This window comes from Carassius auratus, chromosome 27 (assembly GCF_003368295.1).
Source record: "Carassius auratus strain Wakin chromosome 27, ASM336829v1, whole genome shotgun sequence".
Taxonomy (NCBI): domain Eukaryota; kingdom Metazoa; phylum Chordata; class Actinopteri; order Cypriniformes; family Cyprinidae; genus Carassius; species Carassius auratus.
This window is the reverse complement of record NC_039269.1, coordinates 6855302-6881879: the sequence shown is the minus strand read 5'-3', so window position 1 is coordinate 6881879 and position 26578 is coordinate 6855302. Positions and strand designations below refer to the sequence as shown.

Genomic DNA, 26578 nt, shown 5'->3' with positions numbered 1-26578 from the left:
GATATTGCATGCATAGAAAGGGTTAAGCTCCGAGTAGATATGCTAGATATTGCATGCATAGAAAGGGTTAATTTCAAAGTAGATATGCTAGATATTGCATGCATAGAAAGGGTTAAGCTCCGAGTACAGATGCTGCTAACAATAACACAAGCAGATATGAAGTTGTGATCTGAATGCAGCTCAAACCCTGATTGTTTTGGCAACTGATTTTGAAAACTGCAGCTTCTTTTTTTCATATTTGTCTTTCAATTGAAAGTTGCATGAATGCATTTCATATCATGTAGATCTTGCAACATCAAGGTCATGGGTTCAATTTCCAGTTGATGCATAAACTGATAAACGGTAAACTGTCAATGCAATACTTTTTTTTTTTTTCCTCTTTGACAAATCTGCTGAATGCATATCTAATGTTTATTTAAATATGAATGAATAAATATAATTATTTGAAATATTGTAGCTTTTAAATATAATTAATAAAAAAATAAATACACAATTTCCTTTGACTTTGGGAGGAAATGGCTGCAATATGTTCTTCATTTAAAGAAAAAAAGAACAATTTATAGTGGATTCAGATAAATATGTTTGACATTTATTAAAAAGTGGAAAAGCAGCACATTGTAAAATCATTTTTCCACCAAAACACATAAAAGAGAAACCCATACACACTCACCAGAGTTTACTTCTCTAGCATAAAAACAACCCATAACCTGCGGATTTTAGTGTTAATTATCACAGATGCAATATATATATCGATACATAATAAGAACAAGTTCAATATAAAGTATAAGGCTTCACGTCAAGGCAAAATGTGCTTCAAGAAAGGGTTAAAAACAGATGAAATGGGCAGAGCTGGTTGGTGTGATCTGGGTTCATCTAAAGGATCTGATCAAGTTTTAAAGGGTTAAACACAAAATACAGAGTCATTGCTACATCATCTCACTCTCAAACGAACAGTGCAAAACTCAGGCTCCTACAGAAACTAAAGAATATGCTTCATTTGATCTTCATGCATCTAATGAAAGCGTATCAGGAGGGAAAATGAGATTCAGGATTTGTTCATCACTATCACGTAATGCATTGATAATGCAGGTTTATATATATATATAAAAACAGACATCATATATAATCATAAAGTGGACCAACGGTGGAAAATGACATGCATTTAGTTACTCAGCCCTCTTATTAAACCAAACGTCTGGTTGAGATTTGAAGTTGATCGTAGTCAAACTAAGACACTTTGCAAAACCGACACTGGCCATAGAAATGGGTTGATATTTATTATGAGACTTCTGTGCATTAAAAATGATTTAAGATCTCACTTAAGATCTTCAGCTACAGTATTTGGTGAAGCTGTATATAACGTTTTAAAGCATAATAGTGTGGTTGAGCGTTTCGTGCAGTGACTCTGTAACTTTGACCTTTGGTTTTGTTGTACTTCATTGGTTCAGTGATCGCGACAGCAAACCTGAGAGAGAGAGAGATCTTCAGGGAGAGCGTGTGATTGGGGGAAAAGCTTAGGTGAGTCTCGCTGATGGATTGAAGCATCACGTTCTTGGCTTTTCAGCTCGACTGAGAGTCAGAGCCAGTTCCTGCTGCTCTTGTAGGCGGAGCCTCTGGATTAGCTCCGCCTCCTCTCTCTGACTCTCATGCTTCGTCCACTCCAGCTGCTGCGTCTCACTTCTGAGCGGAAGCAGAAAACAATCATTAGATCATTACAGAAGCTACTGTTCATCACACACAGCAGAATGCATCACTGTAGGCCTGCCTGATTGCTTATATATCAAAAAATATACATTGGCATCTCTCTGCCTTATTGATCTCGATGTGTATGCATTTGCTCTGAAATGTTTTAAAAACAGACATAACCTTGTATTTTTAATATGTTTAATTAAACTAATATATATATATTGCTGTCAAATTATTAATTGCATCCAAAATAAAAGTTTTTGTTTACATAGTATATGTGTGTGTACTGTATATGTTGATTATGTATATATAAATACAAACACATGCATGTATATAAGAAAAATAATCTGTTTATATATTAAATATATGTATAATTTAACATAATATAAATATGCACATTTATATATTATTTTAAAATAAATACTGTACGTGTGTATTTATATATACATAACAAATAAACAGTGCACATACATACAGTATGTAAACAAAAATTTATTTTGGATGCAATTAATCATTTGAAAATTTGTTACAAATATATATATAATATAATATAATATATATATATATATATATATATATATATATATATATATATATATATATATATATATATATTAGTAAAAACATAGGTAGAATAATCAAGAGATGTTTTCACAAACTTAATACTGTATGTATTGATAATGTCAATAATAATGATGATGATAATAATAGTTATTATTATTACTATTGTATTAGAGAAAATATTGCTAAATAAAAATATGAAATCCTTAAAAAAAATTAATTTAAAACCATAAAAAATAAAATGACTAAAAAAAAAAGTTACTATTGTAACATTTCACTGCAAGATAATGCAAAAAATTATATTAACAAACAACAATATAAAAAGTTACAAATATTACAAATGTCTTAATTTACTTTTCAAAATGTCAAACCCTCAAACTTTTATTTATTATGGAAATAATGCATTTCATTTCAATGAATCCTGCAGCCCTACTTAACATCCAAATAAAAAGCACATTTAAAACACCACAATATTCTTGATGCTTCTTAAATTTATACTACCAATACACCTAGAAGTAGTTGAACACTTAAATCACAAATAATGTATCTGAATGTGTTTGCATTAAATAATAGAGTATCATTTAAAGTAGGAGGAGGATGCAAAAACATGCTTTGTAACTAAACGTTACCAAATCATGACAAAAATTATACAAAATTATATATCACATTTGTGCTATTTTATTTTTACGTGCAATTTCAGTGTCCAATTACATACGCAATTTATTGACCGCTTCAAAGCCCTATGTGAACTGTATGTTGTATGTCTGCGGTTGGTCGGCTGGTCTTACATTAGTTTGAAAGCGCTTCAATACAGCGTCTGGTTTCTCTGAGTGATTTGTGTAGGGATTTGTGTGCATGCAGGGTGGAGTAGGTGTTTTATGGTTGAAACAAACACATGCATCTGCTCAGATGTGGTTGGCAGACCCGCATTTCACCCTACCTTCATTTCTTCTGCGCCTTGGGAGAAAGACAAATTATGCACAGCTCTGATGACACAAGAAGCACGACATACGCAACACAAAACCTCAAGCAACATGCAAACTGCATCTGCACAGCATGGCAAAGCACTGACGCCATGCATCAGCGGGTGCATTCAGGTCAGAGGAGCCACCTGTAGCCAAACAGACCTGGATTTGACCCAAATGACAGATGTTGAAGTTCATTTCTCACCGTTTGCTCCTGATATGATCTAATACAATCAATTAAGCATTGAAACTTGCACAGTTAATACAACTCTGTATCTAAAAACTCCATTGAGAGTGATTTCATATGTTGATTCAAAAAGCGTATTATTTTAAATAAACATAAATTGTAAAAACAGTGTAAAGTAACTGAAACTGTGGTGAAACCAGTTGCCACTTAGTGTCAGAAAACAGGAAGTACTTTGGTAAAAGCTTCGCACTTATCGAGACCATAGTGTCATTCTGAGTTCATAATGTCAAGATGAGTTTGTAAGGTCACTTTAGTGTACTCCAGTAAGGTGAAAAGCCATTTAAAACAATCCTAAAATATTATTCTTAGCATGAGAGTCATGATTATTCCAGCCGTTTTGCTGTTTTCTGAATTATGGAATCATTGAGACTCAAAGAAAATAATATTGCACAGGAAAGATGGTGTTAAACTTGTTGCAGAATGTTTTTTTGGTTTAACTCGTCCTTAAAACCGAATGCAACCCGTCCGGTTTTCAGAGAATGCATCTGGAATTGAACTTATTTTTGTGCATTATTTGCATATTGTAATATCTTGTTTAAAGCATAAATGTATTAATGGTTACAATAATAAACAGCTATAGGCGTAAGACATATAAATAAACAGATTTTTATCTTCAACCCTGTTATGGATGGAACCAGAAGTTATGATTATGAAGAAGGATGCTTGTTAAAACATCAAACAGCTTCCTATTGATTCTAATCAGATTACTGACTACTAAATATCAACTGTATGTGAATTATCAGAATCTGTGCATCATCATCATTTTTAATGAAACGTTTTCTCAACCATTTTGTTCCATAGACTTAAAAAGCTTAAGGCATTTGATAGCAAACACATTATAGTGCTCAAGTTGTATTGACTATTGCCTTGTACAATTTAGAACAACAAGAGCGTGAATCAATGATTAAATATCTCTTTAAAGGAGTAGTTTTACATTTGCTTAAAATGTGCTCGTCCTCGGGTTATCCAAGATGTGGATGAGTTTGTTTCTTCATCAGGTTTGGAGAAATGTGTCATTGCATCAGTGTCTCATCAATGGATGCTCTGCAGTGAATGGGTGCCGTCAGAATGCATCACAATAATCCACAGCACTCCAGTCCATCAGTTAATGCCTTGTGAAGACAAGGGGTATGTGTTTCTAAGAAACGAATATCCATCATTAAGACGTTTTTAACTTCAAACTTCACTTCTGTTCAAAAAACAGTCAAAAATTAAATTAAATTAATTTTGGACTGTTTTAGCTTGTAAACTGAGCAGATCTTTCTCCTGATTCAGACCACTTTTTCACAGAGGACTCATTTCTTACCAGGAAACAACAGAGTTAAAATGTCTTGATGATGGATTTGTTTCTTTTGTCTTCACAAGGCATTAACTGACGGACTGGAGTGCTTTTGGATGTTTTTATCAGCTCTCATTCTGACGGCACCCATTCACTGCAGAGCATCCGTTGATGAGACACTGATGCAATGCTACATTTCTCCAAACCTGATGAAGACACAAACTCATCCTGATCTTGGATGGCCGGAGGTTGAGCTCATTTTTAGCACATTTTCTTTTCGGGTGTAAAGCGGGGTACGATTCTTACATTAGCAAGAATAATAATAATATTTAGAATAGCATTTATTTTTTATTTAGCTCACTACAATGCATTCTGGGATTGTTTTCTTCACAAAGTATCCATGCGATGCTGCCTTACAATTTGGACTAAACGAGGCATCTTAGAAGTCACTATAATGTGGAGCAGACGTCTAATTAACTTGGATTAAACGAGTGCTTTAGATAGTCTAATGTAATAGATGCCATCCACTGCAGAACGAGGATGTAAAAAAAGGCCAATATTAACCAGCGGTGCAATAACACCACTGAAAAAGTTTAATTTCTTCAAACTATGAGCAGAATTGACAAACCTTCAAAGCCTGGCAACACCAACCACAACCCACTATAACAACCAGCAAGATCGACACGAGGTGCATCTCACTAAACCTGTCAAGAACAGGCAGAAAAAACATGCAATTAAATGCATTAGTGCAATGAAATATGTTTTAATATTAAAATTGAATCCTAATTGCACAATACACTTAAATGCAAAAATTAAATTGTGAATTGTGTTGTATAATTGTTAAATTGTAAAAATATCTATTGTAGATTTTTTTTAAAAATAGAAACATATTGTATTACTGTGATGATCTAATGATAATGACAATTAGGAAATATGCATTTAAACTGATTATTGTAATATTTTTCATTAAATTATTTTATTTGTAAAATTATATTTGTGAAATGAATTTAAATATAAAAAATAAATTTTGAATGCAAAATACCTGTTGTAATGTTTTTAAACTATTTCTTATTAAAACAATTACTGTGATGATCTAAAGTGTGTGTGTGTTCATATACACACACACACACACACACACACACACACACATATATATATATATATATATATAATATGTAGATAGAGAGAGAGTATAGATACTGTAGATATACATAGACATAAATATGATTATGTGTCAATTAAACTCATTAATGCAATTAAAACATTTAATTTTGTACTTAATTTAAAATAAAGTAGTATTGTGTTTTAAACACTTTACTAATTATTGTAATACAGTATAGTAAATGCTGAATTACATAAATGATGACTACTTTTGTGAATAATTGGCAAAAACAAAAAAAACAAAACACACACAAAAAATAAAATGTCAATAGTAAAAAAAAAAAAAAAAAAAAAAAAATTATATATGTAGGGGTAAAATGTGTTAAGTACTGTAGCTTAAATATCACAATGCAAATATCTTCCTAAATTTAGGAAGAATTAAAATGAACTTTAATATGACCTATTAATTTCTCCTGATACACCAGAAAAAGAAATGCATTAAAGCATTAAAGTGGCTTAATAAAGTAAGGACAGTAACATTCATACGTGAAATCTGCACCATCAGTATTCAGCAGAAGTGCTCAGCAATGCAAACACATAATAGAAGCCACAAAGGGTCACAGAGATCAGAAACGTACAGCGTTTACACCCGGCGAGTGTGAGAACCTGGCACAAACATATTTAGCCATCCGTGGGAACAGTGGTGCTCAGTTTAAGGGTGTGAACCACGAACTTTAAAGGAACTTACTTCTCTATATCTCTCTCACCACTACACAGGCCTCGTGTGCCATGAGAGGAAGAGCTGTTTTCTGTCTTAACTCAGAGATAGTAGTGAAACTACCAGCGCCCCACCCTTGCCCTTTCTGTGCCTGTTATAGGAATAAACACACCGCAAACAACTCTAAACAATCCCCTGCAGCAAACACAAGAGAGAATTAGTAGTGTAAACACCTCGCTGTGAAGGTTAGACGCCGGAAGAGTCCTAACGTAAAGCACACATCCGGGTCGAACAGGTGACTTCAGTGCATTCATGAGAAAAACTGATGGAGCTCGGTGTGCAAAACAAACCCTTGAGAGGATCTCACAATCCAGATATTAATCTGAAAGTGCATTGAGCCTGAAACATAATATGCACACAGACACTTCTCATAATTAACAAACACTAGAAGTACAGCGACTCTCGTAAAGTGCATGCTATATAGCAAAACACTTTATAGTTATAAACTATATTAATATATATATATATATATATATATATATATATATATATATATATATATATATATATATATATATATAGTCAGAAAATGTAAGCTGTTTAAAAATGAATATATGTATATGAACAGACAAATTCTAATAATTACCAAATTAATTATTAATAATGCATATTCACTCACATTACAAGATATATACATATATACATAGCAAATCTATTTATAATTGATAATTATATTTATTTTATTTACAATTCATCCATTTTAATTATATATACATATGATTAGCGTACTTATATATTATTATTATTATTTAATAAACAATTAATTATTTTTAAACAGATTTTTTAAATGTAAAAAAATGTTTTTATAACTATGATGATGTAATTATGGTGACGTTTAAGAAATATGCAATTTTCCTAATTACTCATTATTGTAATTACATTTTTCACTTTGCAGTATATGCATTTTAATAGTAAAATTAATTTAAATGTAAAAATGTAATTTCATTATACACATTCTTCATGCTCTTTGTTGATTTTTAATTAAATATTATGGATATAGCTATTGTAATGCAATTTTTTATTATGTATTAATTTATATATACACTTATTGTTAATATAAAATTATTAATACAATTTTATTATGTATACACACACACAATTTTTATAATTTTGCAATATATATATATATATATATATATATATATATATATATATATATATATATATATATATAAATCAAAAAACTCTATAAATAAACTACAATGTATAGTTAACAAAAATTTTAATAAAATTAGAAAATAGATGTTTACAACTAATGTTAACAGATGCAATGTTAAAACAGAACTAATGTTCACAAATGCAACCTTATTGTAAAGCATTTTACCCAAAAATCCCTATATTTTCCCGATCTGAAAAGTTGCAGAACTTGTAGGACGCATCACTTGAATTCGTCGTGTCTGAATAAAAGCATCAGCTACATGTAGAACTGGTCACAGAGTCATGGGAGAGGCTGGGTAACCTCTACAGCGCTGATAACGCCGCAGGAAACACTGATTCACAGCGTCGACCAAAACAGAGGATGACAACACTCTCTGATGATGTGATTCCGGATTCATTGTTCTATATGTGGATGCAGGTCATCAGGACCTCACACACACACACACACACACACACACACACAGTCATGTTGTGTACACACTTGCACATGTGAAAACACAAACAGACTTTCTCACGAATGCAAGTCTTGCAAATACACAAACAAAGCAATCTCTTCTAGGAAGAATACACCCTTATTTACTCTATTTTTACCCCAAAATTACATTTTGTCATTAATGTCATTCACAACCTGAATTTGTTTGGAAGTGTCACTCAATGCTGCATTTATGTGCTCAAAAATACAGTAAAATTTTACAATTTTGAAGCATTATTACAACTGATCCTTCAGAAATCAAGAACATCTCTGATTATTATCAATGTTGAAAATGCAGAAATCATGACCATTTAAATGTTTGGTGTGTGTGTGTGTGTGTGTGTGTGTGTAAAATAAAGCTTTTATTCAGCAAATATGCATTGAATTGATCAAAAGGGACAGTAAAGACATTTATAATCTTGCAAAACAATTATATTTCAAATGAATGCTGTTCTTTTGATGTTTCTGTTCATCATACAACCTTAAAAAAAAATTTTTAATTGATAATAATAAGAACCATTATTATTAACGCGCTAATATTAATTTATCAGCATATTTTCATGATTTCTGAAGATCATGTGACACTGGAGACTGGAGGAATGATGCTGAAAATGCAGCTGTGCATCACAGAAATAAATTACACTTTAACATATATTTAAATTGGAAATAGTTATTTTACATTTTAATAATATTTCACTATTTTTACTGTATTTTTTATCAAACAAATGAAGCCTTGGTGACCAGAAGAGACTTAATTTGAACTCAAATTTAGTGAAGTATGGAAAACACAGAGGAAGGCAAGTCACACATGTTCGAAACAACATGAGAATTAATTTTTGGGTGAACTATGGACAAATGAACCTGCAGTGGTCTGTTTTCTCTCTGAATATCTCTTATCTTTCCTGTCACAGCTGTCCTGCGATGAGCTCACAGCGCACTGATGCACTTCGATATCGTTAAAATGGGGAAGTGTTTGTCTTTCCATTATCAGACACACTCTGCATGATCTGTCATTTTATTGAGTTTGTTTGCATGTGGTGAAGTGTCTGATGTGTTTATACTTAAAACTTGATTACTTATACGAATGTTCATGTTAAAGATAAATCAGAGGATTACCACGTAAAATAATTCATCAGAACTTACAATAATGCACTTACAATGGAAGTCTATGGTGCAATGCACTAAACTAATAAGATTAAAAAATATTGCCGCTTATGGACTTATGTGACATAACTATTCAAAATAACAACCAGTGTTGTTGTTATTATATTATATATATTTTCTAACTAGTTATTGTAATTCTTTCATATAGTTTTTTATAATATTATATTATTATGTTTTATGGCTAAAACTATTAAACAACAATTTCAGTAAGTAAAATGAAATAAAATGCAATTATTAGATGAAAAAGTAATGAACAGAAAATTCTAAAGTGCTAAAATTATATAAAAATCTGATTGACATTGGAAAAATTGTATTATATATTTAAAAACTAATAAAAAAAGATAAAAGCCCGAAACAGAATTACTGTAAATCGCATTCAAAAAGAAGTTACTGTTTGCATAATATATATGTGTTTGTGTATATTTATATTACATAAAGTTTGTTTATATCCACAAAAATGTATATTATAAATAAATATATTTAATATATAAACAACATATTTTTCTGAAATATATACATGCATGTGTGTATTTATAAATACATAAATATAAAAGCATACATACATATATTACGCAACCAGAAACTTATTTTCGGTGCGATTAATCGCGATTATTCATTTGACAGCGCTAATATATATATATATATATATATATATATATATATATATATATATATATATATATATATATATATATATATTAAATTTTCTTTAAGATCATTTCATATTTCATGCATCACACCTGAAATGGAAGGTGAGGTCGGGGTTTATTGCATTGTGGGATACGGTGATCCATGCATTGTGTTTTGGTTGTATGATAGCGGATCAATCAGAATATTAACAGTTCAGTTCATAAACAGTATTATGTGCATAATGCATACTACAAAACAGGACAAGCAGCATGCTATTCGTTTAAAACGATTTGAGTAATCTCGACTTCATATGCATGTTGATTAGTGTAAATGAGTTGAGCTTGGATTGATCTGGATGAACTATAGGAGATTTCTCTTTTGAACATACCTTTGACATTTGAGAGAAATCAGCGAAACCACTTTTCCCTCCAAAAGAGTCGCTGCCGAAATGCGTCTGACGCAGCAAACGGGTCTGTTTATGAAAGAGGGAGAGCACAAGCAAATGATTAGATGGAAATATCTAGTAACACACTTCAATCCAGTGCAAAAGCTCAGTTCTGTGCGTTTGCTGAACAGCGCGGCACAAACACAGGTGCTATTTTGAGAGAGAAGGCTTGTATGTGGCCAGTGTTTCTCATTTTCCATGACTTCCAGCTCCTCAAAAGCACACGTTTTGTTTTCCATCTGCAGCTTTTTTTTGGTTTCCATCTGTGACGTATGTTTCTGATTAACTAATGACGACGTTATGAAAGAGTCAAACAGTAGAGCTCTATCTTAAGTTTTAATATAACTAATAATAATAAATAAATAAATAAATAAATCACAAAAATATTATAGTTTCACCGGGATATTATTAGATTTTATTATTTTAAATCAGTATTTATTTTTATATTTTCCTTTAAAATTTAAATTATTAAATTATTTTATTTTATTATTATTTTAAATAAGTTAGTTTAATTTTTTGTGTTATTTATGTTAACTATAATACCTCTGGGTGCAACTTCTATGAACGAAACGAATCTAAATTAATCCAAAAATAAAATAGAAAGAAATAGGAAAATATTTCTTCATTTTTTGCTTTCATGTTTATGAACTTCAAACTAAACATTTTCAAACTAAAACCTTTTCTCTTTTTATTTCCAGCCTGTATCCTGTTAATAATTACTTTATACTTATAAATCTAATAATATTCACTATTAAATATGGTCATTCAGATTTTTTAATGATTTTGAAAGAGTCTCTTCGGCTCATCAAGGCTGCATTTATTAGATCAAAAATACAATAAAAACAGTAAAATTATGAAACTTTTTTTACAATTTAAAATAGCTCTTTTTATATAAATACCAGTTAAACTGTAATTTATTTTTGTGATCAAATCTGTATTTTAGGCATGATGATAGTGTCACATGATCTTCAGAAATCATTCTAATATGATGATTTGCTGCTCAAGAAATTCTGATCATTATCAATGTTTGAAACAGTTGTGCTGCTTCATATTTTTGTGGAAACCATGCTATATTTTACATTTATATTATATATTTATTTGATGAACAGAAAGTTCAAAAGAACAGCATTTATGTGAAACAGCAACATGATAAATGCCTTTACTGTCGAGCGAAATGCTTCTTAAAAGACAAGGTTTACATCAAGAATGACCCAATTATGAACACAGCACAGGAAAGGAGTGGGTATGTTTGCTGAGAGAAAGCTGAGCTAGTAAAACGCGTGCGAGTTTCCTTAACGCATCTGTAAGTGTGAGACCACTAACAGCTCCGAACACACTCTCTAGTGTTCCCGTCAAAAGAGTTATTTCAGGAGCACGTCAGTCTGCATGCTTCCCATAAATTAACCCCGCTTCCTCGGACGGGATGCGCAGAAAGAGTTTACCTGTTCAGCGAGAGCAGGGCACAAACACAGAGAGAGAGAAGACAGCTGTGTGGATTCCTGACGCTTTTCCGTTAGACTTAGCCACAAAGCGTTCCCTGTTCGGACGGGACTATTTTCGGAAGGCCTGTAGCTAAACGTGTACGTAAAAGCACTATTAATAGAATCAAGTCACAGGAAATTTTGAGGCAATGCCTCAAAACAAACGCTGACTTCAACTTTGTAAAAATACATACACATACATACATAAATATATATATATATATACTCTGGACTCTGGACCACCTTAAGTGTTAACATTTTGGAATTGAGATGTATACATCACCTGGAAGCTGAATAAATGAGCTTTCCATTGATGCAACTATTTGAAAATCTGGTTTTTATTATATTTTGACAATATTTGGCTGAGATGCAACTATTTGAAAATCTGGAATCTGAGGGTGCAAAAAAATATCTAAATACTGAGAAAATCACCTATAAAGTTGTCCAAATGAAGTTCTTAGCAATGCATATTACTAATCAAAAAATAAGTTTTGATTTATTTAAGGTAGGAAATTTACAAAATATCTTCATGGAACATGACCTTTACTTAATATCCTAATGATTTTTGGCATAAAAGATTAATTGTAAATTTTGACCCATACAAAGTTTTTTCGGCTATTACTAAATATATACCCCAACGACTGGGTTTGTGCTCCAGGTTCACACACACACACACACACACACACACACACATATATATATATATAAATACATTTTTTTACTAATTAATCGCAAATTTTTCTGAAATTAATTGCAGTTAAATCTCACCTAACATTAAAGTAATGCATTACTTTCCATAAAAAGTAACAAAGTACCATAAGAAGTTATTTTATTTAGGTAATAGCGCATTACTGTAATGCATTACTTTTAAAAGTTACTTTTCCCAACACTGTGTGTGTGTGTGTGTATATATATACCATATTTTTCAGACTATAAGTCGCACCTATGTATAAGTTACATCAGTCCAAAAATGCCCTCTAGCGGCTGGAGACGGTAATGTTTTCTCTTGGTTCATGTCAAATAAATTTTGATAAATAAGTCGCACCTGACTATAAGTCGCAGAACCAGCCAAACTATGAAAAAAGTGTGACTTATAGTCCGTAAAATACGGTATATATATATATATATATATATAAAATGCTGCTTGAAAGTTTGTGAACTCTTTAAAATAGTCTATTTTTCTGCATAAGTATGAACCAATTCATCATCAGATTTTCACACAAGTCCCGAAAGTAGACAAATAGAACCTAATCAAAAAATGTTGACAAAAATAATTTTCTTTGTCATTTACTCTACTTTCATTTAATTTCCAGTGTTACGTTTCTGCGATGTGCAAAAGTATGTGAATCTTTGCTTTCAGTATCTGGTGGGACCCAATTTTGCAGCAATAACTGCAAGTAACGTTTCTCATACTTTCTCTTGAGACTCAGTTCTCGGACAGATGTCCTGACATTTTCCTTCATTTCCTTCACAGATGGGAAAAGGTTCTTATGCTGGAATGCAGTGTGTTCTTTTGTCCACATGATCTTTAGCAATCTGCAGATGGTCAGCAATGGTCTTTTTGGATGCACCATGCACACACCACGGTTCCTCAGTGCTCTCCTCATGAACATTAGCCAATGTGAGAAAGGCCTTTAGTTGCTTAGAAGTTATCAAACCAAACTCTTTAGAGATTTCAGTGATCCTCTTTCTGAGATCCTCAGAGATCTCCTTTGTTCGTGCCATGACTCACAACAGCTAATCACAGAGATTCAAGTACATTTACACCGCACAGAAATGTAACACTGGGTAATCCGTCAATAAAACCTGTCAATTTTTCTAAATAAATAAGCTTTCCATTGCTGTTTCGTTTGTTAGGACGACAATATTTGAAAATCTGGAATCTGAGGATGCAAAAAAATCTAAATATTGAGAAAATCACCTTTAAAGTTGTCCAAATTAGGTTCTTAGCAATGCATTTTACTAATGATTTTTAACATAAAAGAAAAATGGATAATTTTAACCCAAATAATGTTTTTTCGGACTATTCATTAAAATATACCCCATCAACCTAAGACATACAGTACAGACCAATAGTTTGGAAACATTACTATTTTTAATGTTTTTGAAAGAAGTTTCTTCTGCTCATCAAGCCTGCATTTATTTGATCAAAATAAATTACAGAAAAAACATATAATAGTGTGATATATTATTACAATTTAAAATAACTGTTTTTAAATGTATTATACTTTAAATGATCATTTATTTCTGTGATGCAAAGCTGAATTTTTCGGATCATTGTCACATGATCCTTTAGAAATCATTCTAATATGATGATTCATTATCAAAGTTGGAAACCGTTCTGCTGCTTAATATTGTTTCAGAACATGTGATACTTTTTTAGGATACTTTGATGAATAAAAAGTTTAAAAAAAGAAGCTATGTTTTTAAAATATAAATATTTTCTAATAACAATAAACACTACTGGTCAGTAACTTAGGGTCAGTAATTTTTTTTTTCTTTATTTATTTTTAAATAAAATCAATACTTATTCAGCAAGGATGTGTTAAAATGATAAAAAGTGATAGTAAAGAAAATATATTATTAGATTTTTTTTTTTTTAATAAATGCAGTTCTTTTTAACCCTTTATTGATCAAATATATTAGACAGCAGAACTGTTTCCAACACTCATAATAAATCAGAATAATAGAATGATTTCTAAATGATCATGTGATCGACTGATGTTACATGTGACACTGAAGGCTGGAGGAATGATGCTGAAAATACAGCTTTGCATCACAGGAATAAATTACTTTTTTAAAGTATATTCAAATAGAAAACTATTATTTTAATTTGTAATAATATTTCACAATATTACAGTTTTTTCTGTATTTTTGATCAAATAAATGCAGGCTTGATGAGCAGAAGAAACTTCTTTCAAAAACATTAAAAACAGTAATGTTTCCAAACTTTTGGTCTGTACTGTATGTGTGTTTGTGTGTGAATAATTTGTGTTTTAACCCTTCGTATACCAAAATATACTTCAAAATGGGCAAGAAAATACATTTCCAATCGTTACAGTAGCCTACGTTTAGACCCAATGCAAATGTGGCAAGAATAATAGAATATTTTATATAATTTCCAATACCAAAGACTATAATATATTGGTACACATTACAAATACGTGAACATATTTTGAAACATATAACAATTTATTGCCCAGTTTTAATAAATTATATACACACACACACATATACACTAAATGTTATTATTGTGTCCAACCAAAGAAAGGATCTGTGTGTTACTGAAGACTTGTAGGCCTCAGTTGGAAGTTGCATCATGTGACTGTATGATTATAATTATTCCACTCTCTTCATTTTGTGTGAAAGCTAGTTCTCTTACGACTCTATCTTTGATCTACTCTCTGAATCATGCATCACTCTGGTACTGAGAAGACCAACTAGCTTCCTCTAACAGATGAAGAGACGAAAAGATAAGAAGATGAACAACAACAAACAACAAAAAAGAGGTGTGGCGCAACACCACTTACCGTATTTTATTTCTAAACAGATCATTTTTTGATGTGTCAAATGATTACACACCACTAGCCAAAAAAAAAAAAGTTTGATATTTTTAATGTTCTTGAAAGTCTCTTCTGCTCACCAAGGCTTTATTTATTTATTTTTTTATTTTTTAATCAAAAACAGAGTATAAAACAGTAATATTGTGTAAAATATGAATGCATTTTAAACTGTAATTTATATCTGTGTATTTTCAGCATCCAGTGTCACATGATCCTTCAGAAAGTGCTGATTTGCTGATGCTAAAAATGCAGGTTTAATCACAGAAATAAATTACATCTTAACACACATTCACACAGAAAACAGCTATAAGAAATTATAATAATATTTCACAATTTTACTGTATTTTCTATCAAACTATCAATGTAGCCTTAGCGAGCAGAACAAACATCAAAAAATCTTGAATAATCCCAAGCTTTTGGTGCTGTACTTTGAATCCTAGCCTAGTTTAATAACTCATCTGTGAGTAATCTATTGTTATTCTGGCTTCCTGAACACCGTGATCTGTTTGATGAACAGTAATGAAGACGGTTAGTGAATCAGAGGTGACCGAATGCACACCGTACCTGACTCTTTAGGTTTGGGACTCATCGATGTCTGGCTGACTCTTCTGCTGAAGGGACCGGCCTGTGACAGAGAGAGAGAAACCACAAGGCATCATGGGAATGACAGAGCACTAACCGTACATTATGACATGTTTCTCACAACATTAGCCAAAACATCAACTCACACGCTGCAACATGCAAGCTCTCCAGGAGAAGAATTCACTTGTGTTTGATTCAACGCTTTTAATGCAAAAAAATCTAAAACAAACTTTTGATCAGAAAAATTGACATCTACATCGATTTTTTTTTTTTTTTATTCACGGAGACTGACTTTTAATTGAAACGAAACGATTTCAACTTGTCCATAAACATGCTTTAATTTATTTGAGCTACTTTTCAAATGCCTTAGACTTCGCTTCTGTACCAGATGCAGACGTTTAATAATAAAACATAAAACCATGATAGAAATATGAATTACTTATTTAAGGTTGACCTCTTTTTAAAAAGCAGACATTTGGCAGAGTATTGTAGAAGTGAAAAAAGTTGTAAAGATTATATAAGTTTACGTTTATGGAAATATATAGTATAATAATTTAAATATTTATATTCTATATGTATTTTACAAAACATGTTTCACTCTGAAACTGATAGAAAATCTAAATTCCTAAAAAGTTATGTTCCAAATTTGAGGTTGATTTCTCAAAAATGAGAAATTTTGTTTGGGCGCAGTACCAAGCTTCTCCACTAGATGTCCATTTAAGTGCGCCTTCATTACCATATATGGTTTGAGTGACCTGAAATATTGTTTTTACATACTTTTCTCAATATTTATGATGTAGACATCACAATTAGACGTATTAAGGGTCAGTATGGCAGTATTCGATTTCGTTTCAACATCAAAAAACACATAAGAGAACCCTGGACTTGCGTTATAGTTCACAAAGCATAAAAAAAGGATAATCTATTGTGTTTTCTATTCACTTTTAGACCTTTTTGTTATCGTTTGAATATTCTCCATGAAAATGAATAAAGATTTTTCATGCATATTAATAAATTACAGTTGCTCTGTAAAATATTTAAAAAATCAGTCAGCAAATATCAAAACTAAAGTCTTTGAGCTTTCCAATGATATATAGTTTGTCAAGATTACTTAAGGTTCAGACTAAGATATTACTGTTTAAAACATGTAACGGCAAGAGGACCCAGACATTTAACAGGTTAAATATGCATTGTGTGAGCATGAAAATACACTTGCATTTCACGACCTGAAGTAAAACTGGATCCTGCTCTGATTTTCCACTGATGGAATTCATTTAAAACAATCATTTGTCATGGTAGATTTGTAGAAATATGCAGAAAAAAGTAATAACGTGGCCTCAGATTCCCAGGATTTTTTTAATTTACCTTGAACTCTATTTAGATTAAAATATCAATAAAAGTTAACTCTGAAAACAAACAAGCATCTTTTTTTTCTGACTCTTGCAATTGTGAGTTTTAATTCCAAAAAATTGTTTCTGATTTTTTATCTGATATTCAGATTTTTTTTTTTAATTTAGAAGAAAAGTCAGATTAGCAAAATATAAACTCTAATATAAATATAAATTCTGACTTTTATCTCGTAATTCAGATTTTTTTTCACAATCAAGTTTTTATTTGCACCAATAAAATAAATAAAAAGGATGTGCAACATTTTCTCTCAATTATTTTTCTTGCAGCTCAGAATTTAACTCACACAATTATGGGTTCATATCAAAAAAATACATTTTGCAATCAAAAAGTATGTCTAAAATCATAAAACATTTTTTTTTAATTAAATTTAAAAAGTTGAATAAAAAAAAAAAAGAAATTTTATTTTAAAAAAGTTTTTTGTTTGTTTGTTTTTCCTTTAAATATGTTTAATTTTTATCTAATTTAGAGTTTTGCATTTACATTTTTCTGGATTCCATAGGAATGGTTTGATTTAATTAATCAAAAAGTATGCCTGATTAATTTAATCACCCTGTATTTTAGACTTTTCTTCTGATCACTGTGAGATATAAATTCTGAATTGTGCATCTAGGTCTTTCCATCCAGCATTCTTTATGCAACATCCCAAAATCTGCATGACAACAGGAGAATAGAAACCATTATTGAGTGTGAACTGAATGCGTTTGATGCATGAGCCCACCTTTATTGAAGGGGTCTTCGCTCTGGAAGGGGTCTATGTTTAGGCCTTGAGAGCCGCTACTGTTAAACACAGCCATCCTGGACTTAACCAATGAATCCTCCTGAAACACACACAGCATTCAGCTCGTGTTTGCTCTGCTCCTCAGACTGCGGGGAAAATATTATCATTGTAATGTGTATGAAGAGGGCATCGTTCAGCTCTAGAGGCCGTCTTCATTTCCTGCGCTGGATCGTCTGACGTCAGACGTCACAGAAAGAGTCGAGCGTTTGACAGTAGGCCAGTGTGAGGAGTTATTACACGAACAATAACACAAGTAAAGGCACTCAGAGGGACGCGTGTGTGTGTGTGTGTGTGTGTGTGGTTTCCCTTTAAACTTTCGATGGAAGGCCAAGCTAAAGTTGCTTTATATGAGGACAAACATAATAAGAGTAAATTTCTTCACAATTTAAGGATTATTCAAAATTCAAGGAGGTGTTTTAGTGTAAAAGTGATTTCTAAAGTTCAAATAGTGTCTGTCTTTACCCTTTGTTTTTACTAAGGCAGTAAGTTAATGACTCCTCAATTAGTAAAACAAACAGGAAACATGTTGACAGTAAATAGCCAGAGTTTCCATCATTCATTATTACGGGAGAAGGTGACAACTGGATAAAAAGCCAATTAAATAGTTTCCATGATTACATTTCCATGTTTTTTTTTTTTTGAGGACTGGAAAACACAATGTAAAAATTCCCGGTTTTTCATGACGGATGGGGATGGAAAAGTGTTGACTGTCGTTTTACTTATTATTTTATGTTATTACTTTTGACTAATGTTTCTTTTTAATTTATAAAATTAAAGACAAGTTTCCTTTAATTTATTCCAAAAATTTAAAAATATATACTTTTAGTTAATTGTAGCATTGTTATTGCTAACAAAAACTATTAAAAATAAATACTGAGTTGAACTGAAATAAAATCGAAATATTTTAAATAGAAATCTTGCTGTGGCAAATAACTCAAATAATTTGTGTTTAAGTTAAAATACTAAAATTACTAAAACTTAAATAAAAATAAAGTTAATTAATTAAATTGAATAAAGTTAAATAATGTAAATTTAAATAACATTTAAATAAATACAAAAATATATATTACAAAAATAAAAGTTGGTACAAAATATTAATAAATACTGTGTTAATGGATATTACTACAACGAGCACTTAACAAGTATTAAAACTAAATGATTGAAAATGTAAAACCAAATGTCTTAAAATAATTCAAATAATAAATAATAATAAAAAAACATTTAATAACTTAAACAAAAATGCTAATTGCTACAAATAAACAACTAAAATATGCAACTAAAAGCTTCGTCTTATGTATTTAGACTGTTTTTTTCCTGTATATTATAATCAAGATTTCATCAGTATTAATTCATTTAGATAAAAAAAATATATAAAAAATAATTTTCACTAATTTAAATAGTGCTGAAATAAAATATCATATAATTATTAGCTTACAAACTTGGTATAAAAATATATATTATGTTAATATAAAAAAATATAAATAGAAAATACATAAAAAGAAATAAGTTAAAAATTAATAAAAAAGGACAAAACTAAAATTAAAAGCATTTAGTAATTAAAAAAAAAAAATAAAAAAAACGAAAGACTACAATATACACAACTAAAAGCTGTATAAAAATTAAAAAAACTCCTGGTATTTATCGAACCACGGTGAACCATGTAGTTCTTTAATCTCATTTCACAAACAGCTAAATATGTAAATCTGGTTACTATTTGAAACTGAAACAACCTGGAAAATCTCCTTAGACTGAAGAGACATGGGACAAAGCACAGACCACAATCACCTGCACTTCGCTATTCCTCTGTCGCAGGGCTTCTTCTTTCTGCCTGATTTCGGTCTCCAATATGCATTTCTCACTATGCACCAAAAATCAGAAAAGAAAGCTAAATAAGTACCTAGAGAAATGCCAGAGGTATGGTTATAATTGTCCGTGCATGAACTCTCTGACCTCTGCAGCTGGGAGATTTCCTGGTTGATGTCATCTTGGTCCTTGATTCCCGTCAGCTCAACCAACCCAACAATACTCCTGCTGTCCTGGAAAAATCATGTTATGTAAGAGACAGTCATGGTCTGTCATCTACAGTACGTGTGTATAATTATGCAGTACACAGGATGAACGCTAGGAGGCGCCCGAGCAAACACACAGGCAACACACTGTAAGAAATTACTATTTATTCAACATCATAACACTGAATGAGAACAAAGCAATAAAAAACTTGATAGACAATATTTATAATTTCATAGATGCAGATTTCAAGATATTGTAGAAATCATACATGCAGAAACCTTTTTTTAATATATCTTTTTTTTTTAAATAATATTCTGATTTAATTTTACTTACATTTTTTGTAATTTTTTAAATTTTATTAAACATTTCTATTTAGTTTGCATTCATTTTTATTTGAATTTTGGCATTAGGTTTCATTATATTTCCAGCTAGTCAGTTTTGTGCATGAGAAGTTTGTCATGTAATATCTACGTTCTCATCACCTGAGCATAAAGACATGAACTTCAGGCAACATGAAACCAAAACAGACTATATGCATTCTTCAATTCTTATTGCAAATAATTTTTTAAGAAAATAAATATTTGCTTTCATCATCCTGGACTATGGACATCTTCCAACATAGTTTTGCTTGAGAACTGAAAAGCTGCATGAGTTAGTGTTAAAATAATTAACAGAAACATTTTAATCACTGCAATAATGATCCTAGACTAAGTATTTGCTTATTTAAATCCAGATGGCGACTTTTTGTAGCCAGGCAGTGTATTTTAAATTAATTTTACAAGTTTTAAATGAAGTCTGCCACTGTACACATTTATTTAGAGAATAGTTTATTCTTTCAGTGGTTCATGGAGGATCTCAATAGCAGCTTCCACACACAGTAACATATTTTTTGTTTAGTAATATACATTGCTAAGAATTAATCTGAACAACTTTAAAGGTGATTTTCTCAATATTTCGATTTGTTTGCTCCCTCAGATTCCAGATATTGCCCAAATATTGTCCGATCCTGTATGTTGTTGATGTATAAATCTCAATTTTGAAAAATGTACAGCAAAAGTAGTAATGTTGTGATACATTTTTACAATTTAAAACAAAACTGCTTTCTATTGGAATATATTATAAAATTTAATTTATTTCTGTGATCAAAGCTATATTTTCAGCATCATTCTGAAATGCTGATTTGTTGCTAAAGAAACCTTTTTTTTTTAAATATTATTATTACTATTATCATTATCACAAGTATATAAATTAATGCTTTTATTTTGCAAGGATTCTTTAAATTGATCAAGTGTGACAAATACATTTATAACAATTTCTATTTCACATAAATTTTGTTCTTCTGAACGGTCTATCAAAGAAACCTGAAAAAATTATACCTATCTGTTTTCAACATAATAATAATAATAAATGTTTTTTTGAACAGCAAATCTGAATATTAAAATAATTTCTAAAAAAAAATGTGACACTGAAGACTGGAGTAATGATCCTGAAAATTCAGCTGTGCATCACAGAAATAAATTACAGTTTAAAATACATTCAAGTAGAAAGCAGTTATTTTAAATTGTAAAAATATTTCACAATTTTCCTGTTTTTGCTGTACTTTGGATCAAATAAATAAAGTTTGGTGAGCAGAAGAGACTTTAAAAACATTACACATCTTACGGTTCAAAAACTTTTGTCTTGTAGTTTATATATATAATATATTTAAGACCCCATTTTTTATATTAGAATGAAGAAAAAGTTGTTTAAATCACTGATTCAACGACTCACTCATAAATCTACTTCACTTGTTTCATTCAGGGTTTTTGAACGATTCTCTTGAATTAAAAATGCATTAATTGGCAAATACATTGTAAAGTAATTTGTCGCCACCTAGTGGTGAAACAATGCAATCGACAAAAAACGCTGTTTGAAACAATGACAGAATTTTTATTTTTGGGTGAAGTGTCCTATTAAATAATGGGACCTTTAAAAGCAATCCTGCTTTTGATCATGAGAGGATGCATGTCATGCATGTGTTTGTTTAGTCCTCTCACCCGAGTGCTGACGGCTTTTCTCTCTGATGGTGGTATCATCTGAGGGCTCAGACTCCGAGGAGGATCCACTCCTTTCACCTTCTCCTGAATCAGGTGCATCGCCAGACAGAACTGCTCTTTGGTGAGTTTCCCCGTACACTGCGTGTCCGCCAGTGACTTCACACCAAAACAACAGAAACCTATGTGAACCCAAGTATGAAAGGAGGAAAATGTGTAACATAACAAATGCAATTGCTCAGAACGTTCATTTTGCAAACACACAAATTGCTTTAAAAAGGCTGTGGGTGACTTTCAGGTCATGTTGGAAAGATCATATTTATGAACATAAATGCATGTAAGCCAATAAGTTTGAGGCGGGTCAGTGAGAAAGCAAGCTGGATGCAATAGATGCATCAACTTTTATTTATTTTATTTTTTTACAATTAAACTAAATCTAGGTTGCATGTAAAAGAAAATAGCATAGTATTGTTCAATTTTATATATAAAACAATTCAATTTACAGCACCTTCATCAATCGTATTAAAACATTAGAAAACAGATGCACATAATTTATTAATTTGTAGATGTAGAGTTTAAAAATTTTATGAAAAAAAAGGTACATAGGGAAATCATTTTGTGCAGTATAATTTATATTTTAAGTTTGATTTTATTAAATTATATACTTTCAGTATTCATTTTTATTTTATTATAGATAGATAGATATATGCATATATGCATATATATATATATATATATATGTGTGTGTGTGTGTGTGTGTGTGTGTGTGTGTGTGTGTGTGTGTGTGCTTTTTCATTTTTATTATTTATTGCAGTTTTTAATTAATTATTATATAGCTTTAATTAATTTTAGCTGTAGTTCAGTTTCACTGCGTCTTTCAGCGATGTCTGGAGTAAATGACGCCTGCTTATGCTCATTAATACATCCAACAACAAAACACTTCAATCTCTTAGGAGTCATTCGTTTTCATCTGCTCCTGCGGTGAAACTATGGAGCACTGATGACAGTCACTCAGTGGGCGGGGCTAAGGTAAAGCGCTCATGTCAATCAAACAATCGTGGGAGGAGCCTGGCTCTGTGCGACATCACTCAGCCAAGAAGCTGAGAACGGCTTGATTTGAAAAAAGGATATTATTTATGAGGCTTAAAGAAAATAAAAACACAGTGGATTTTGATTTTGTGGATGTGTACAAATGTGTGCATTATGTTTGAACAACATGTAAAAGTGAATTTTGCATCAAATCTAATGAGGACTAGAGCTCCAGGAGCTGATAACAATGCAGCTGGACCGGTCTTATGAGTGCTAGGTCAAGATCGACAGGTTTACACACAGCACGAACGCTCTGGTGTTCACCTGTGTGTGTGTTTGAGGCTGACGTGATGGAGACAGATTTGTGCTGCTACCCAGAGGACTCTTGGAAAGGACCGGCGTGGGCCTCAGGTTCTTATTTAGCAGGAACGGGGTTGAGGGAAGAATGGGAACGGATGCCGGAAGAGCGCCTGCGATCTTCTTGTGCTTGGATGGAGGGATGAGAGCGGATGGGAGGGTGGATGGCACAGACTCCTTCTCTCTCGCTGCATAAACCAGGTGCATGGCCTGAAAAAAGCAAATGAAGTGAGCATTGGGATTTCGCTTTCTGGTTTTTAAGCAACTGGCCTGTTTCCTCCTGTCACTGATGATAACACTAAAAATTAAAATGATTGAACCTGGAGCACAAACGCTTCAGAACGAGGTCTGATCACATTCACTGCTAATAAACAACATGGCATTTTGTTTGATGCATTAATTGACTTACCACTGAAAACTCTTCTTTATCCAAGTGTCAATCTTTGTCAATGTCACTGAGATCCCTAATCTACAAAACAGAGATAGAGAAGTCGATAAAAAATATTTATGAAACCATGAAGTTAATTTATGAATATACTAAAGATCTAAAGCAATATGCAATTAGCAATATGTTTAATATTCAGCATCAGTTTGAATTGGTCATTTTTTTAATACTGTACTTTTTATTATATTATATTAGATAATTATTTTTTAAAACTTGGTGTTTGATTTGATTTAAAATTACATTTTGATTTAAAAAAAAGTTTTTGAAAGAAGTGTCTTCCACTCACCAAGAGTACCAACAAACACAATAATTTAGAAAATTATTATTATAACCATTTAAAATAAGTGTTTTCTATTATATAGTAAAATGTAATTTATTTCTGTGATGTGCAGCTGTATTTTCAGCATCATTCCTCCAGTCTTCAGTGTCACATGATCTTCAGAAATCATGAAAATATGCTGATTTACTGCTCGAGAGACATTTCTGATTATTATCAATGTTGAAAACAGTCGTGCTATCCCAATATTTTGATACATTTTATCTTTCAGGTTTTTTGATGTATAGAAATTTTTATTTTTTTTTACCTATTTACCGCTGCATCTCAAAGCTTTCGTGATTATTAATCCTCACCTGACACAAACTGCTGTCTGAAAGCCCGGATTTCTTCAAGAACAGAGCGGCTTCTGCAGCGCCAACTTTCCCAGTGTTTCCCGGATCCACCTGCAACAAACACGCCAGGAGCCAAAGATGAACAACACGTCATCAGTGTAAATATTCATATTACACTTCACTGGGAGCTCATAATATCAGGGCTTTATTTATTCCATTTTATATACAACAGCTAATTTCCCAGACATTTCTATACAGTTGCGTCCCATATAAGTCAAGTTTAATGAATTTACCTGTCTGTAGAAGCTCTCATACGCAGGGTTTCCACTTGATAACTGCATAAATAGCAATAAAGAGAGAAAAAAATACAAATATAAATGGGAAAATCATTACAATTAGGAAATACTGTATATACTTACTGTTTATTTAATGGATAACTACCTAATAGAAGCTTACTCTAAAGAGTTACCAATATAATTAAAAACAAATAGCAAAAAATAAATTATATTATATATATATATATATATATATATATATATATATATATATATATATATATATATATATATATATATATAATAAATATATATAATAATATAATGAAAATTGCAAACGAAATAAATATTAACATTTGTATGGAAAGGAGTGGAAAATACGTAATTCTTGTTAAATCTTACAATAAATACCACCATGATGTATAAAGTATGTATGATTATTGTTAATAATAATAATAATAATAGTTAATAATATTATTATAGTAATCTGAAGGACAGGGGCGTCTGTGGGCATCGATGACGTCACAGGATGATAAAAACAGTTTTTTTCTCGTTAAAGACAAAGTACACAAACAAAATGCTGGCATAACACAAATTACAAAATAATAATAATGCTCCTGAACAAAATTCAGAATAATTCACTGACAGGAATCATATAAAACACACATCGGTTTCGTAAAGGTGCTTCACAAACAGCTGTCACGAGTCAAAAAAGTTGCAAAACAGCGACCTTGAAAGCGCAAATCAGTCAGCAATCAATTATCGGAAACTTTTAAAAAACATAACGAGGCAAAACGGAAACATAACTAAGAAATATTCGCTAACAACAATTGATAACTTCGCCTGTTTCACAAGAGAGGCAAACTCCCGCGCTTTTACGCCTAAACATGACGTAACAGCATTTCTCACAACCAGAGAACACGATCTGTATAAATCCTCTGAAAATGTATTTTACAGAATATAATATCTGTAATTAAACTTTTAAACTCATTACCTGACTGAGAGGCGTGAGCGCCGCCATATTTCCTGATCCACGAGCACGCGCTCGCGCGCAGGACTCGGTCTCGTGAACGCGCAAAGCCAATGTCAAACGTGTGATCATTAAAGACTCATTTAAGATCGTGCCCTTGCTATGACAGAGGTGGTTTGTTTCGCTAAATTTATTATTTTAAATTGTTCACCTGTTCTTAAGTCTGGCCTACTAAATTAAGCTATTCTGGGACGATTGTGCACAAACATGTCCATATCCTATTGATTATGATTATCTATGTTATTAATCTAAAATGTAAAACCTGGTAAAAAGCATGCAAAACATAATTCAGAACATAAAATATCTAGAAAATCATTCGTTTTAAATGATATACGTGAAACAATGCTATGGGAGAATGTGTGATAGGCCTAAATTCAAGAAAAGAACAACAGAAAAGAAAGGAAAATCAATAGGCCTACATGTATCTGAAGCTCCTCTTAAGAGAAAGTCTTGAGAAATAGTTATTGTGCCGTAAAATGTCTCCATCTTG

At 31.4% G+C, this 26578-nt stretch overlaps 1 protein-coding gene across 2 annotated transcripts; it reads right to left on the bottom strand.

The window, feature by feature from the left end:
• Nucleotides 1-572: 572 nt before the first annotated feature.
• Nucleotides 573-26130, bottom strand: LOC113045259 (epidermal growth factor receptor substrate 15-like 1). 2 transcript variants are annotated; one of them, XR_003275966.1, is made up of 12 exons: nucleotides 26053-26130; nucleotides 25077-25118; nucleotides 24805-24894; nucleotides 24139-24198; nucleotides 23697-23939; nucleotides 22347-22502; nucleotides 20251-20336; nucleotides 20086-20158; nucleotides 18241-18340; nucleotides 16095-16155; nucleotides 10430-10513; nucleotides 573-1680 (listed from the first exon to the last, which is right to left on the bottom strand). XR_003275966.1 is itself a non-coding variant. In XM_026205507.1 (11 exons), the coding sequence occupies exons 5-10, from the start codon at nucleotides 23934-23936 to the stop codon at nucleotides 16103-16105; spliced, it is 708 nt and encodes a 235-aa protein (XP_026061292.1). In that variant the 5' UTR covers nucleotides 23937-23939; nucleotides 24139-24198; nucleotides 24805-24894; nucleotides 25077-25118; nucleotides 26053-26130; the 3' UTR covers nucleotides 573-1680; nucleotides 16095-16102. The 2 variants fall into 2 exon arrangements, 1 of the variants encoding a protein (XP_026061292.1); XM_026205507.1 differs by lacking the exon at nucleotides 10430-10513.
• Between the last annotated feature and the right edge of the window lie 448 nt (nucleotides 26131-26578).

What these genes read in the sequence shown, in the direction of transcription:
- LOC113045259 (XM_026205507.1), bottom strand. Translation starts at nt 23,936, where the DNA reads ATGCACCTGGTTTATGCAGCGAGAGAGAAGGAGTCTGTGCCATCCACC. An exon ending in AGCCTCAAACACACACACAG is followed by an intron (nt 22,503 to 23,696) that starts GTGAACACCAGA and finishes TTTGGTGTGAAG; the next exon opens with TCACTGGCGGACACGCAGTG. An exon ending in CGAAGACCCCTTCAATAAAG is followed by an intron (nt 16,156 to 18,240) that starts GTGGGCTCATGC and finishes TCTCTGTCACAG; the next exon opens with GCCGGTCCCTTCAGCAGAAG.